The 13160-nt window shown below is 36.5% G+C and overlaps 2 protein-coding genes across 2 annotated transcripts; both read right to left on the bottom strand.

Annotated features, from left to right (window-relative positions):
• Window positions 1-2984: 2984 nt before the first annotated feature.
• wu:fb59d01 (uncharacterized protein LOC322379 homolog) lies at window positions 2985-6429 on the bottom strand. The gene is made up of 6 exons (XM_027139394.2): window positions 6272-6429; window positions 5677-5871; window positions 5237-5401; window positions 4101-4160; window positions 3422-3500; window positions 2985-3316 (listed from the first exon to the last, which is right to left on the bottom strand). Exons 1-6 carry the CDS (start codon window positions 6336-6338, stop codon window positions 3259-3261), a joined length of 624 nt encoding a protein of 207 aa, XP_026995195.1. The 5' UTR covers window positions 6339-6429; the 3' UTR covers window positions 2985-3258.
• Window positions 6430-9698: 3269 nt separating this feature from the next.
• On the bottom strand, window positions 9699-11777 carry nxnl2 (nucleoredoxin like 2). Its single transcript, XM_027139351.2, has 2 exons — window positions 11205-11777; window positions 9699-10199 (listed from the first exon to the last, which is right to left on the bottom strand). The coding sequence occupies exons 1-2, from the start codon at window positions 11504-11506 to the stop codon at window positions 10031-10033; spliced, it is 471 nt and encodes a 156-aa protein (XP_026995152.1). The 5' UTR covers window positions 11507-11777; the 3' UTR covers window positions 9699-10030.
• Window positions 11778-13160: the final 1383 nt, after the last annotated feature.

The following is a 13160-nucleotide window of genomic DNA, read 5'->3' as shown; positions in this document are numbered from 1 at the left end:
ACCTACCCGGATGTTGTGCAACATGGTCGCTAGATGGCGACATATGACGCCACGGACTGCATATCAAAAAAGTGTGATAATTTGCAAATCAAAAAATAGTGTTTGCAAGAAGATTTTCCGAAGACACAGAGTAGAGATTTTGGTTTTCTCACGACAAGATTAATAACAATATAGACTCACGTTTAAATAAATCTACACGCTGTGACGCTTCTGGTCTATTTTAGAGCAACTCATTATGCAGAAGTAGATGTGGGCGTATCCAGTGATGCAAAAAATTGTGATATATATATATATAAGGCCACTTTTTACTTATGTGGAACTCCAGGGAAGGGAAATTTAGTCAGAAGTACAATGAAGACATCTACTGTTTTTTTATGGGATGTTGCCTATCAACTGAAAATATAAGAATGCACCTATGACATAGAGCCTTGAAAATATGACCTCAGAAAAAAAGTGTTCATGTGACTCAACTTACCCCAGGCTAGGGGTAAGTTGATCCCAGTCAGTGGGTAAACTGAGCCATTTGGGGGTAAATTGACCATCGTATTTTATGTAAGTATAATACAAAATATAATATAAAAAAAACTTTTTAAAAAGTCATTTAACAATACACTTACCTTTCCAAACAATGTTATTTATTAAAGCTACCACAAACAACACAAAACAAACCAATTAAAGTATTTTACTATTATTTAACTATTTTAACTATTTTACCTGTAATCTTTTATTTTTTGTATAGATGAACAATCATTTTAAACATTTCTGTTAAGTGAAGGAATTGCAGCATAGTTTTCAGGAACAAGAAATATGGTTATATGCTGTATTTCTTATGCTGTTAATCAAGTCATGTCCAATCACACACATACACACACATGAACATGTTTGGCAGAAAGAATGTCCCACCAGTGTGTTCAGTTCTAATTTCCAATTTTGTTAAACAGTTTCACAATTTGGTTGCAAAATTCACAATTATGAAGTCACCAACTGACAGATCTGAGTCAGATCTGAGACTCTCATCCTAGGAGCTCTCACACTCAGAAGTGTCATCAAGTGGGATGGGGACATCATTCTCCTCAGAGCTGCTATACAAAAGGGTTTTCTTGTTCTTTGATGCTGGTTACTTGTTTTCCCTTTAGTTTGGTATTTCTCTTTTCAAGTTCCATTTCTATTGCCTGCTTTTCAGGTGTACAGTATCAGTCAGGATCCTTGATTTCACCCACTTTCTCTTTGTCTATGCCCTAGGCTGCTGACTTTTGGAAAAGGGTAGAATTTCAGTGGGAGACACATATCCTGGGGAGGTGAGGAGGGAATTTGCCCCACATGTTGAAGAACATGGGTTGATCTTCTTCAGAAATAGACAGCACATCAAGGTTTGGTCTGTCTGACACCATGGATGTTTCAAACTCTGCATCAGAGAAAATATGTATGTTGTCAGGAAAAATCCTTGTGGACCTGAATACAGAACAGATATTCCATGGTGTCATTGCTGACATGAAAGACTCATTCACACATACAGGGATGTGGTATATGCTGGCTGTTTTGCCTGGGTTAGATCTCAACCAACCATCAAGAGTTCTGTTGTAATAGGTCTTGAATGGACCATAGACACTCTTGTCCAGAGGCTGCAGGCGATGAGATGTGTGGGGTGAAATTGTGAGCATAACGATCCCCTTTCTCTTTGCAAAATCCAGTGAACTCTGTGAAATATGGGCCTCATGGTTATCAAGGAGTAGCACTAGGGGATGGTCAGAGGAGCACATGGTATGCTGAACCAGATGTTCAAGGATTTCCGCAAATGTGTCTTCATTGATCCAACCGCTGGTTCAATTTACCCTACATCTGGCTCACTTTGCCCCATAGCCACCACTTTGGTAAAAACGGCATAGCTTAGCAATTCACGCTAACCTTTAGCTTAATGATTCACATGATTTTATATGTTGATAAATCACTAACATGTACCATACACAACTTTAGACCTAGATAAATTTGCTTTGGCACAACAGCTAGTATACCTGAAATGCAGAAAACTTTAACAAGCAAATAAGTGTTTTTGTGGGGAAAAAAAACTTCTCTTGTCCCATTTGCTTCTCCTCTTCACAACAAATTAGAAATGATGGAGTCCTTCAGAATGTATGGTCACATGAGACCAAATTTGCATAGTTGCCTAGAAACAAGGGTGGGTCAACTTACCCACTGGGTCATCTTACCCCACTCTCCCCTATGCATATCACACTTTGTTAAAAAAAAAATTCACACTTTGATAAATAAATAAATAAACAAATGAACAAATGAACGAACAAACAAACAAACAAACAAACAAACAAATAAATAAATAAATAAAATATATTAGAGAGGTGGGAATCAAACCCCAATCCCAGAGACTTAAGGTTTAACATATTTACTCCAACAAATCTTTTTGGACATTTTGTATTCTGCATTCATGTGTAATATCAGTGATATATTCAGTGTAGCAGGGGGCACGGTGGCTTAGTGGTTAGCATGTTTGCCTCACACCTCCAGGGTCGGGGTTTGATTCCCGCCTCCGTGAGTGTGGAGTTTGCATGTTCTCCCCGTGCCTCGGGGGTTTCCTCCGCGTACTCCGGTTTCTTCCCTGGTCCAAAGACATGCATGGTAGGTTGATTGGCATCTCTGGAAAATTGTCCGTAGTGTGTGATTGTGAGAGTGAATGAGAGTGTGTGCGTGCCCTGCGATGGGTTGGCACTCTGTCCAGGGTGTATCCTGCCTTGATGCCCCGTGACCCGAGGTAGTTCGGATAAGCTGTAGAAAATGAATGAATGAATGAATGAATGAATGAATATTCAGTGTACACTGAGCTGTATCAAATCACTGAGGCTGTGGGATACAGTAATGTGCTGCATAATACATTAAAAATCTGAAATAAATATTTTAGATAAATACTGAAAACAGTTCACATTTGTGGTGCACATATATACAAATATAAAAAAACAGTAATGAAACACGTGCAAGCTCCCGCTTTATTTTTAGGTAAAACAAACCCTTATTAGAAATACATTACATCATCTTGAACAATTAAACATTTACAAATGTTGCAACAGTTAATACATTTCTAACCAGTTCAAAGTTAACAGTTTATGCTAAAAGACAATTTTGAGTCAATTACCAATCAAATGCTTGCAGATTTTGCCTAATTTCTCATGAAGAACATATAATAAAAAGGTCATACAAAAGAACACACAGGCACACACAGACACACACACAAAGCTCTGGTCTTTTATTTTATCTCATCTCGACATCATTTGTGGGCACTTTCTTCATGTCAGCATGTTTTCCTTTCCTGTTGATAAATAATGAATTAAACAAAAATCAGAAATCATATTCAATATGCAGTCTCATGTGTAAGAAAATGTTTTTTAGTAGAATTTATTCCTTAGAAAATCACCTTTGGACTACAAATAGAGCAACAGATGCAATCACTGCCACTGCAAACACAACACCACCTAGAATACCCACAATCAAACCTGGAATACACACAAACACACATATTTTATATTTGATATATTTGCATATCTGTATACTTGGCTCCCTAGTGATGTAACAGAAAAGCATGGTCATTATGTTCAGAGTTTGAATCCTGATGATGCCACAGCCATCCAATGTCAGAGGTCTAGAAAGCAAAATTGTCTGTGCTCTTTGGGGAGGAGCGTCGACATACATGCTTTTCCCTGTCAATCACATTGACACTATCCCAACATGAGCTCTTGTATGCAGAAGAGAGTAGATATGCCCTGAGTAGCATGAACTGAACAATAGCATGAGCTTCTGGTTGTCTGGATTAACATATCACAGAGGAAAGAGGTGCTAACCTTCAGCAACCCTGGTCGGTAGCTGTCATAATATCAGGAGAGTGCTTGCTTGGGGGTGGGAACTAGCAAAAATGACCCAATGGAGGATCAAATGATAAAAAATAATTTAAAAAAAAACATCACATCTATTACTTCAAACCTAACACAAATAATTAAAAGTTTAAGATCAAAACAAATCGGAAATATTGTGACTGACTTTCAAGTAATTTATCTACTTTGCTTAAATTCAACATTTGTATTATTTTGTATACTCACCCACATCCACCGTTTGCTCATCAGGGTTTGGAGCTGGTCCCAACATCCTTCCAGACTTTGCTGTAAAATTTAAAAGAGTTTTTTTAGTTAGCCACATCCAAAATCTACTACTGTAGTTTAATACATAATGTATATACACAATATGGCATCTATTTTTTCCATTCAACTTGCAACAGCAGCGTTTCGGATGTAGATTTGCTTGTAGCGGCCTCTAGCGGACACGACGGGCATAAACTTGAGTTTGCAATAAATTAGAGTTCAACTTAATATACAGGAAATATTGCATTATTAAAACGTTTATCCGATTCCTTCACTGTTTTAATATTACCCTGAAAAATCCGAAAATAAATACAGAAAAATGCTCAAATATAATTGTTTTAATAAAGCAAAAATAAAAAATATATTTTCCTTTTCGTACATTTTCACCAGAAAAGAATTAACACAACAATAAACAACATATTGAAACATTTATCTGTAATGTTATTCCAATTAAGTAGGAAAACACTACTCTTAAAACACACAATGTTGTTTAATGTGCTTTCACTCTATCACATGAATATACTAATGACCAATAAACTGACACCCAAATTTAATGATATAGGATTTTCAAGGATGTATTGTTATGATGTCACTGAGCAGTTTTGTTTAGTGTCTTTTTGAAAGCTGCAGTGAAAATGTATTGAGAAGAGACATTTTATAGATGCAATATATCCCCCAAAAAATATTTTTTAATGCGGATAATGTCAAACTGTCCTTTAAAGGATCTACCCTTATATTTATAAATATGTTACAGCATTTAGCAGACACCCTGATCCAGAGTGACATACAGAAGTGCTTTGAAGTGTAAAAAGTGGTTCACTAGGACACAGAATAAGGAAACCATCAGTCTAAAAACTCTGTGGTGAGCCAAAGTTAATAAACACAACGTTTCTGCTTAATGTTTAACTTCAATAAACTGAACAGAGTACATCATAAAAATGTGATAATAGCTTAGGCCATATAAGGCAATGTGGAAGAGAAGAGAAGAGGAAGGGAGGAGAAGAGAGGAGAGGAGAAGAGAAGAGAGGAGAGAAGAAGAGAAGAGAAGAGAGGAGAAGAGAAGTGAAGAGAAGCGAAGAGAAGTAAAGAGAACTGACCTCGACACATCTTCTCACAATCCTCTTTAGTATCAAAGCGGTTTCCATTTCCTTGACAGCCTCCATAAAGAAACATGCGGCAGGCTTTCTCCTGACTGTCGTAGTAATACATGGCCTGTCGAGCAAAACAGCTGCCTGGCTCCATCTTTAAATTGCAAACTGCATCTGAGTGGATATAACATCCAAAGCAAAGCATCAAAACTTGCATATCTACTCTAATACACAAGGATAAATGTTTTGCTTGTTTGATAAGTACAGACTAAAACATTAAACAACAATAATTGAATAACAGGTCATATCCATTAAATCCACTTATTCTTACATCTAAGAGACAAGCTCATGTTATCATACCCATTGTAAAAAAATAAAAAATAGGCTATAAACAGTGGCTCCTGTACCAGTATCTCTTTATCTCTCGTGCTTCTTAATGTTTTTTTTACCTCCTTCTGGATAGAGCTCATGATACTCAGAGAAACAGATTTCCATGCACTGCTGATCGGTGGCAAAGCGATTGCTATTGCCTCCGTCTCCTTTGTAGAAGAAAGGCAGACAATATCCGAGGTAATGGTTGTAGTAGAACTGCAATAAAGTGTCTTGTCCAGTTCCTTCGTTCATCATTTCAGTGCAACTTGAATCTGTGCAATAATAAAGGGAATGAGGTTCTATAAAACATTACACATAGCATCATAACACTTTTGTATGTATTTGTATGTATCACTGTAGTTCATATAATTATTTACATTACAGCAATAGAAATTAACAAAATGCTTTGCTCATTTCCTCCAATATTTCAGCCATTTTCAAATATTAAAAATAAATAAATAAATAAACAGTGGATAGTAAGATCAAATTTGATCCTTTACTGATATAGGATATAGGCATAATTTTAAGACAAACAACAAAATTTGGCAAGATTGAAAATCAAAACCTGGAAATATGTATATATTTTTTTAAAGGAACAGCAGAAAATACATCACAGTAGACAATCAAGAAACCCGTGAAGTTCCATGAAATTGGTGAAACAAATCAACTCACTTGATGCCAGTGCACCAGCACACATGATCCCCATCAGGAAAATCTGAAAAGAAAGTCTAGAAATCATTTTGTATCTGAGATTCAAATAGTTTGTTCCTCGGTGTGCACCAGTTTAGTGCTAATATATCCTGAATTTCTGAAGCTCTGTCCAAATGCCGGCCTTTAGACTCCTTTATCAGTGCTGCAGGTTTTATGACCTGGGTGTGTGAAACCGATGCAGTTTCAGTCATAAAACCAGAAACTGACTGTCATTGAAACACTGTTTGACTACTGCAGCAGTATACAGTAAAGACTCAAATCATGTATCTCTGATTCTTCTTTTTCAAGTGTGATTGTTGGAAAGTGTTCAGATTTTGGATTTGGGAATTAGACTGTGTTAATTTTTGTAAGTAGATGGATGTTTTTGTTAATGCTGTGCATTGTTGTGTCCTTGTGTGGAAGACCGGCATAAGACCATGTTCATTTTGAAAAGACAGACACGCCCATAATTACCCAACAGAAACTGGAATGAGGGTACTAATGTGACTCATTTGTTGTAATGGATTTATTAAACAAGGAAGTGTAATATGAATGCAATGTTTCTGAATGATGTTACTCAGCAGCAGCACATGGTTAAGAGCTTCAGTTAATGCACATGAAATAATGTGATCTCTGTGACTTTATACATGACATGAATAACTGGTGCCAGATCTGCTGAGATGTCAGATACTGCTGGGACATCTACTTGTATTGTATCCTGATTATTTCCATGATAATTTTTTTTTTGAGTTCACAAGAAGGCAACATTAGCTCATGTAATAATTACTCACTGCAACTGTGCTGAGCTGAAAAGCATCTTACGACATGCTGAACTTTGAGGTAGATAGTTTACAACAGCAAAAGACATTCTTCCATTCTTCCAAGCCCTATTTATCAAAAATCACATACTTTCCTCAGTCTGATGTTTGTGGTGAACTGGAACTCTTGATCTGTGTCTGTAACAATCGCCTGTTTGAATATTTTAATGAATAATTAGTTCACATGTTCCTAATAAAGTGGCTGGTGAGGGTATTAGACTTGGCATTAGAAAGATTAGTGAGAGAGAAATCACTTTATTTCCTTGTTCCTGTTTTTTTCAACCTTGTCCTTTAAGAAGCTTTTTTGTTCTGTTTTTTAGTTCTTGATCAAATACATTCTTGTTTATACTCTTATGAGATATAGTTACTCTCTGTGCTGAGTCACATGTTCTTCCACTGTCCACATGACCTTTTCTTTGGCTTCTCCTGTGTGTATGTGTGTGTATGCTGCCCTACAACAGAATGGAGTACCATTCAGGCTGTATTCCAACCTTGTACCTACTATTCCCGGGATAGACTGTGGATCCACCATAACCTCTGACTATGATAAAGCAGTTACTGAAGTGACTGACTGACTGACTGATTTAATTAAGGAATGAATCTGCAATTCATTGTAAGTTTGCTGTTTAACAGAGCGTTTGTATTTGACTCAAATTCAAATTCAATTTATTTGTATAGCACTCTTAACAATTCCCATTGTCTCAAAGCAGCTTTACAGGAGTATGGAAACAGAAGAAAATAAGGACAACAGACAGACAGACAGACAGACAGACAGACAGACAGACATAAATAAATAAATAAATAAATAAAAGAAAGTTTGAAATTATAAACTTAAAATGTAAACTTAAAATTTAAAATACTATATATCTATCCCTATCCCCATTCCTAGTCATGCAATAAAGCAAAAACATGTTAGCATGTCACAATTAAAACAAAAAAAAACTCCACTGGTTAGGATTTTAAGTAGTTTGGATTATAAGCAAGTAATAATAATGATAATGATAATAATAATAATAATAATAATAATAATAATAATAATAATAATAATAATAATAATAGTAATAATAATAATCTCTATACTCTATTGTTGCTTTGTCGCCCCCAGTGGAGAAAATGCACAGCGCGCTCTAAAATCGGAGCCAGACAGCTAACTCTTTAACATTCTACACCAGTCTTGGGAAGACTGAACGCACGAATGAGCCATTGAGTCCTTTATTCTTGGAGTCTTGACAAAATCGTTTGAGACATTTTCCATTAGCATAAAACTTTACGAAACAGTTTTACCACAAATCACTGGTGTATGTTTTTTTTTTGCCGAAAGCTTTTCAAAACTGCACTTGTACATTGTTGTTCTTTGATTAACAGGCCAACTCTGACTTAGTTGTTATCATAGGTGAATGTCTTAAAAAAAAGGTAAAAGGTAATAAAAGGTAACAGCAGTGTTTTATTCTTCCAATACCACCGTAATTCACTATTAATTATGTTTAAATTTGTCACGTCTAGCTGTTATTTAGCACTTTTGTTATAGCAGTCGTAACTCTAGCTTCCCTTTGTCTCTTTAAGTTAATAAAGCATATTTTTTTTTTTTTTTTTTTACAGAGAAACCATAAATCTCTTCTGACATCTCAGCATCAAAAAAAACAGGAACACTTTACCTCTACAAAACACTTACACATGAGAGAACATCCAAAAAAAAAAGGTAATTAGGCATCTATTGACAAAAAAACACAACAATCGCCAAATTAAGATTTGTTCCATGGATTCAGAAATCAGTTAGGCTGTATTATTGGAAGGGATGTCATTAGTCTCTTTCCTGTAAATCATTGTCACACTAGCCAATCGTGAGCATCCATGAGCTCGCTTTCAGTTCTCTTCGACATTCCCTCAAGAAAATATCAGCAATAATCTGAAAAGACTGGCTGGTTTGATGTGTCTTGGAGTGTGCACATGGTAGACTTAACCTTTGTGAAGTGGTTGCCATGCCGATGTCAGACTCTATATACGTTGTTACTCTAGGACATCCATCTATCCAGTCATTTTCTGTAGCATTTTCCTACAAAGGGACACAGGGTGCAGGGAGGCTATGCCTGGGGACTCTGGGCACAAGGTAGGAGAGACTGTGAGCACAACTACAAACATTCAAACTAGAGAAATTCAGCCTACAGTGCATTTAGACTGGAGAAGGAGACCAGGGTAGACAGGAGGAAACCCCTGAAAGAACACATTCAAACGCATGGCGGAACTGGGAGTCTCCCAACTCCAGAGATAAGAGCAAACGTTTCAGATGTAGTTAAACAGATTGCTTATGAGGTTAATCCTTTGTGAAGACTAAGATGAATATTGTATATCTGTGTCTCAACTGTGCTGGAGAAAGAAAACAGAGCACACATTGGTTTGATATTTGTGTCATGTTCATCATTTTTTTAAGCAGTAAAAATACTAATTTGTAAGAGACACAAAATCCTAAGCACCCTCTCGAGGCTGCTTTAACACGTGACCTAATAACGTTCTTGCAGTCACAGAATGGCTGAGGTTTTTGTTTTGCAAATTGCTGCCCAAGCAGAGGACAGTGAAAAAAAACAGACAGATGCTTTGGGGAATACATCACAGTGTTTTAATGAAACGCCGGGGAATCTGAAGCACCATGACAATGCTAGACATAAAACAGTCCCTGAGTAGCAGTGTAGCGACTGTCCTCCATACAACACAAGCTTATCCATTATCCTACAGCTGAGGAAAACTGCTCTTCAGGTTAAAAAATTAAACTAAGAGGTAGCAAAAGTCTTTAAAAATAATTTGTAAACTGTAATTCTAAAGCGTCCAGGACCATCACAACCACCACCATCTCCTCAAGCCCCGCCCCCATCTGAGATGCAGCATTTCTTTGCTAGCCCGTCACACAAGGACAAAAACTTGGATATCACTAGCATTTGAAGTTCTGGAAGATTTCGGCTACTTCCAACCAGTTCCTGAAGCAGGCCAGGCCCTGATCACGAATCTGCTTCCTGCCTTTGTCCGTGATCACCTGCCCGTTCTCCTTCACAATCACCAGCTTGGGCACAGCTGTGATGTTGTACCTCTTTTTCAGTTCGCTGAAATAAGAAAAATAGACAACTTTTCAGCATTATGAAAATAACAAGTAGTTACTAGTATGTAGTACTAGTAGTAAGGACGTTTCTTAAAATAATAAAAATATACGTTTTAAAATTAGAAGTCACACAATATTGCGAGTGCACTAATATTTTAATCATTTTATTACGTTTAGTAAATAACTCCTTTTTAAACGCCCCCCGTAGATTTCTTCTTTCTTTGTAATTTTTTTTTATCATCGTTTATTCCCTTCTCGTGTATCTATGCCTCTTTCGATACCAGGTTGTGTTTTTCATTTCATTGAACATTCATAAACATTGCAGACGTGGATAATATATATATTTTTCTTTTCCCCTCCTATATTAAAGTGTGTTATAATTCTTTTTTTTTTTTTTAATTCTGCTTTTCTTCCTATTCTATTCCTTCTCTATCTTTCTGGGGGATATTTTTTTTATTCCTTTAATAAAACCATGTTTTTCATTATTTCTTTTCTTTTCTTTCCTCTTCAATTTCTTTTCATGCCTTATTCTCCCTTCATTTATTTATTCTTGTTTATCTCGTTTGCAAATTGTCTGTTTTTTTTATTATTATTTTTTTTTATGCTCCCATCCTAACACCTAATTTCTTCTGCTTTGTTTATATCCTTATCGTTTCTTTCTGTTTGTCTTCTAACTTTTCCTTTCTGAATTACACTTATGTGTTATTAGGTGCATAATAATTTTACACTTCCCCCCTTTTAAATCCACTTTAAATCCTAATGGCATGCTGTACAGCGTTAATAACATGCTTCTAACTTTACATTGGCTCTGTTAGGACAGATTTATTCGCTCCTGTAGGTCAAAATAATGAACATCTACATGCACTTAGTGTCGATGAGAGATAGCAGGCTATTTTTACATATAATCCTCCACCGACTGTTAGATAAACCTCTTTATGCCATGCATCCTCTGCACCATCCCAGTGCATGCATGCATATGTGTGTGTGTGTACAGAGGACATTAACTCACTGCTTGTACTGGTCGGTCCAGGGCAGCGCGAGCCAGTCTGCGTGCATGTCCTGATAGTATTCCGCCATCTCCTCGGCGGATTTATCTGAGGATATAAACACAATTTCGAACTGAGCAGGAGGGTCGCTCTCCTCCACCAGCTCCGTGTAAAAGTCACTCAGCACCGGGGTGAAGTCTCGGCACGGAGGGCACCATCCGGCGGAGAAATACAACCCGACTACTTTATTACGAAGTGACTCTTCTGGGTCAACCGCATCACCGTCTTTATTCAGCAGCGCGTGCCCCAAAAAAACTTCCGCCATCACCGGATAAACGCGAATATAAACACCAGCACTGTGTCAACAACTCATTGGGCAATAATAAGCTCTACTAGGAAGTTAACAAACCCTCTTCGAACCTCTTTCACCTCTATTTATCCTCCCGTGAAATAGATTTGACTTAGTTGTAGGCGGAAAACTAGCAATTTCCCGTCACTTTCTTAAAAGCAAAAATACCGGCGCTAAGCAACCGACTTTAATTTACATCGTGAGGATGGTGATAAACTTGCTAAGACCCGCCCAATTTGCAAATGATAGTACGTCAGCACCAATCAGTGCTCTTTATGCACCCCAAGTGACAGGAAGATGGTTGCCATGTGTAAATAAACCCCGCGGGAACTTGTCTAACACCTTGACTTCCACCCCGAGGAAATTACGAGGATTTACGTGAAAATCAGAGCCTAGGGATACACAGAAGTTATAGAAGTTTTTTTTTTTTTTTTTTTTTACATTTATTAAATAATTATATAAAAGCGCCTGGTAAACCGATGCATTGTTTTCATGAATAATAGGTGACATGAACAAAAGGTGAATATTAATGCGCTCATTGTAATACCTTATTGTTGCTATGTGAACAGATCACACACAGGGACTTGTATAGCAGAAGAGCTACAAAATCTAGGACTAGTAATAATAATAAATTATGTTGTTTAAAAAAGGAAAAAGTAAGGAGTAAGTACATAAGGTTTTCAGAAAAACAGAATTCTTTTTCTAGATCAATAAAGTTAATAGAAAAAATAAAGAAGGTTAATGTATAGTGGGGTAATGATGTGCATCGTGGAAATGTGGAATAAAAATATTCTATTAATTATGCCTGTAATAGTTAATGTAATTGGTTGACCATCAGAGCCTGATCACTGCCTCTTGCAGAATTAATTCTAATATTATTTATAATCTATCTATCTATCTATCTATCTATCTATCTATATAAATTGTGCTAGTCACAATTTTTTTTCATGGCGAGCCTGTGAGATTCCTCTCGCATTTCCTATAGTTTAGGATTTCAAAAACTCCTTTCTAATGTTACATGAACATGTTATAATAGTAAAAAAGAACACTTTCATAGCTTGTAAACAAAAGCTTGTCTGTGGAAGTTGATCATTTTAACCGTCTTTGTAGCTCTATTTCTGCTACACAATTATGTTTCAGTCAATCGGGCACGTTGCTTATTCAATCGAAATTTTGGGGATTATTTATACATGAAATCTTTTTTTTTAGTTAAGGTGAACCTGTAACACTAAGACATTAAGACGACATATTTCTTCTTTCCAAATCTGTTCACAATTTCCGAGAATCGAATTGAATAGTGTCTGAAGTGTATTGTTATTTTAGTTAACGTTGAAGTGAGCATGAGAAGGTCAAGTGCACAGTACCATGCCAGTCACAATTCAGCAAGCCTTTTATCCTCTTACTCTCTAACACACACTGTGGGAGTATTTTATTTATTTATTTTTGCGCCTACTTTTTGCAAGTATAAAAGATGAAAAAACAGCACAGCAGTTTCAGACACCACTTCTATATATTGGTTAAACAGCATATTGTCTTATATGACAAGAGGGACATGACATCTGAGTGCACTTGTTAATTGTGAATAGGCTCTGAGAAGCAGCATTCCTTTGGCAAAGTTTTCTGGTCAGAA

This window comes from Tachysurus fulvidraco, chromosome 20, assembly GCF_022655615.1.
Source record: "Tachysurus fulvidraco isolate hzauxx_2018 chromosome 20, HZAU_PFXX_2.0, whole genome shotgun sequence".
Lineage (NCBI taxonomy): Eukaryota > Metazoa > Chordata > Actinopteri > Siluriformes > Bagridae > Tachysurus > Tachysurus fulvidraco.
Note: the sequence above shows the minus strand (reverse complement) of the source record. Positions and strands in the feature narration are given on the sequence as shown.

What these genes read in the sequence shown, in the direction of transcription:
- wu:fb59d01 (XM_027139394.2), bottom strand. Translation starts at nt 6,338, where the DNA reads ATGATTTCTAGACTTTCTTTTCAGATTTTCCTGATGGGGATCATGTGT. An exon ending in TTGTGAGAAGATGTGTCGAG is followed by an intron (nt 4,161 to 5,236) that starts GTCAGTTCTCTT and finishes TAAATTTTACAG; the next exon opens with CAAAGTCTGGAAGGATGTTG. An exon ending in GCTCTATTTGTAGTCCAAAG is followed by an intron (nt 3,317 to 3,421) that starts GTGATTTTCTAA and finishes ATTTATCAACAG; the next exon opens with GAAAGGAAAACATGCTGACA.
- nxnl2 (XM_027139351.2), bottom strand. Translation starts at nt 11,506, where the DNA reads ATGGCGGAAGTTTTTTTGGGGCACGCGCTGCTGAATAAAGACGGTGAT. An exon ending in TGGACCGACCAGTACAAGCA is followed by an intron (nt 10,200 to 11,204) that starts GTGAGTTAATGT and finishes TTCTTATTTCAG; the next exon opens with CGAACTGAAAAAGAGGTACA.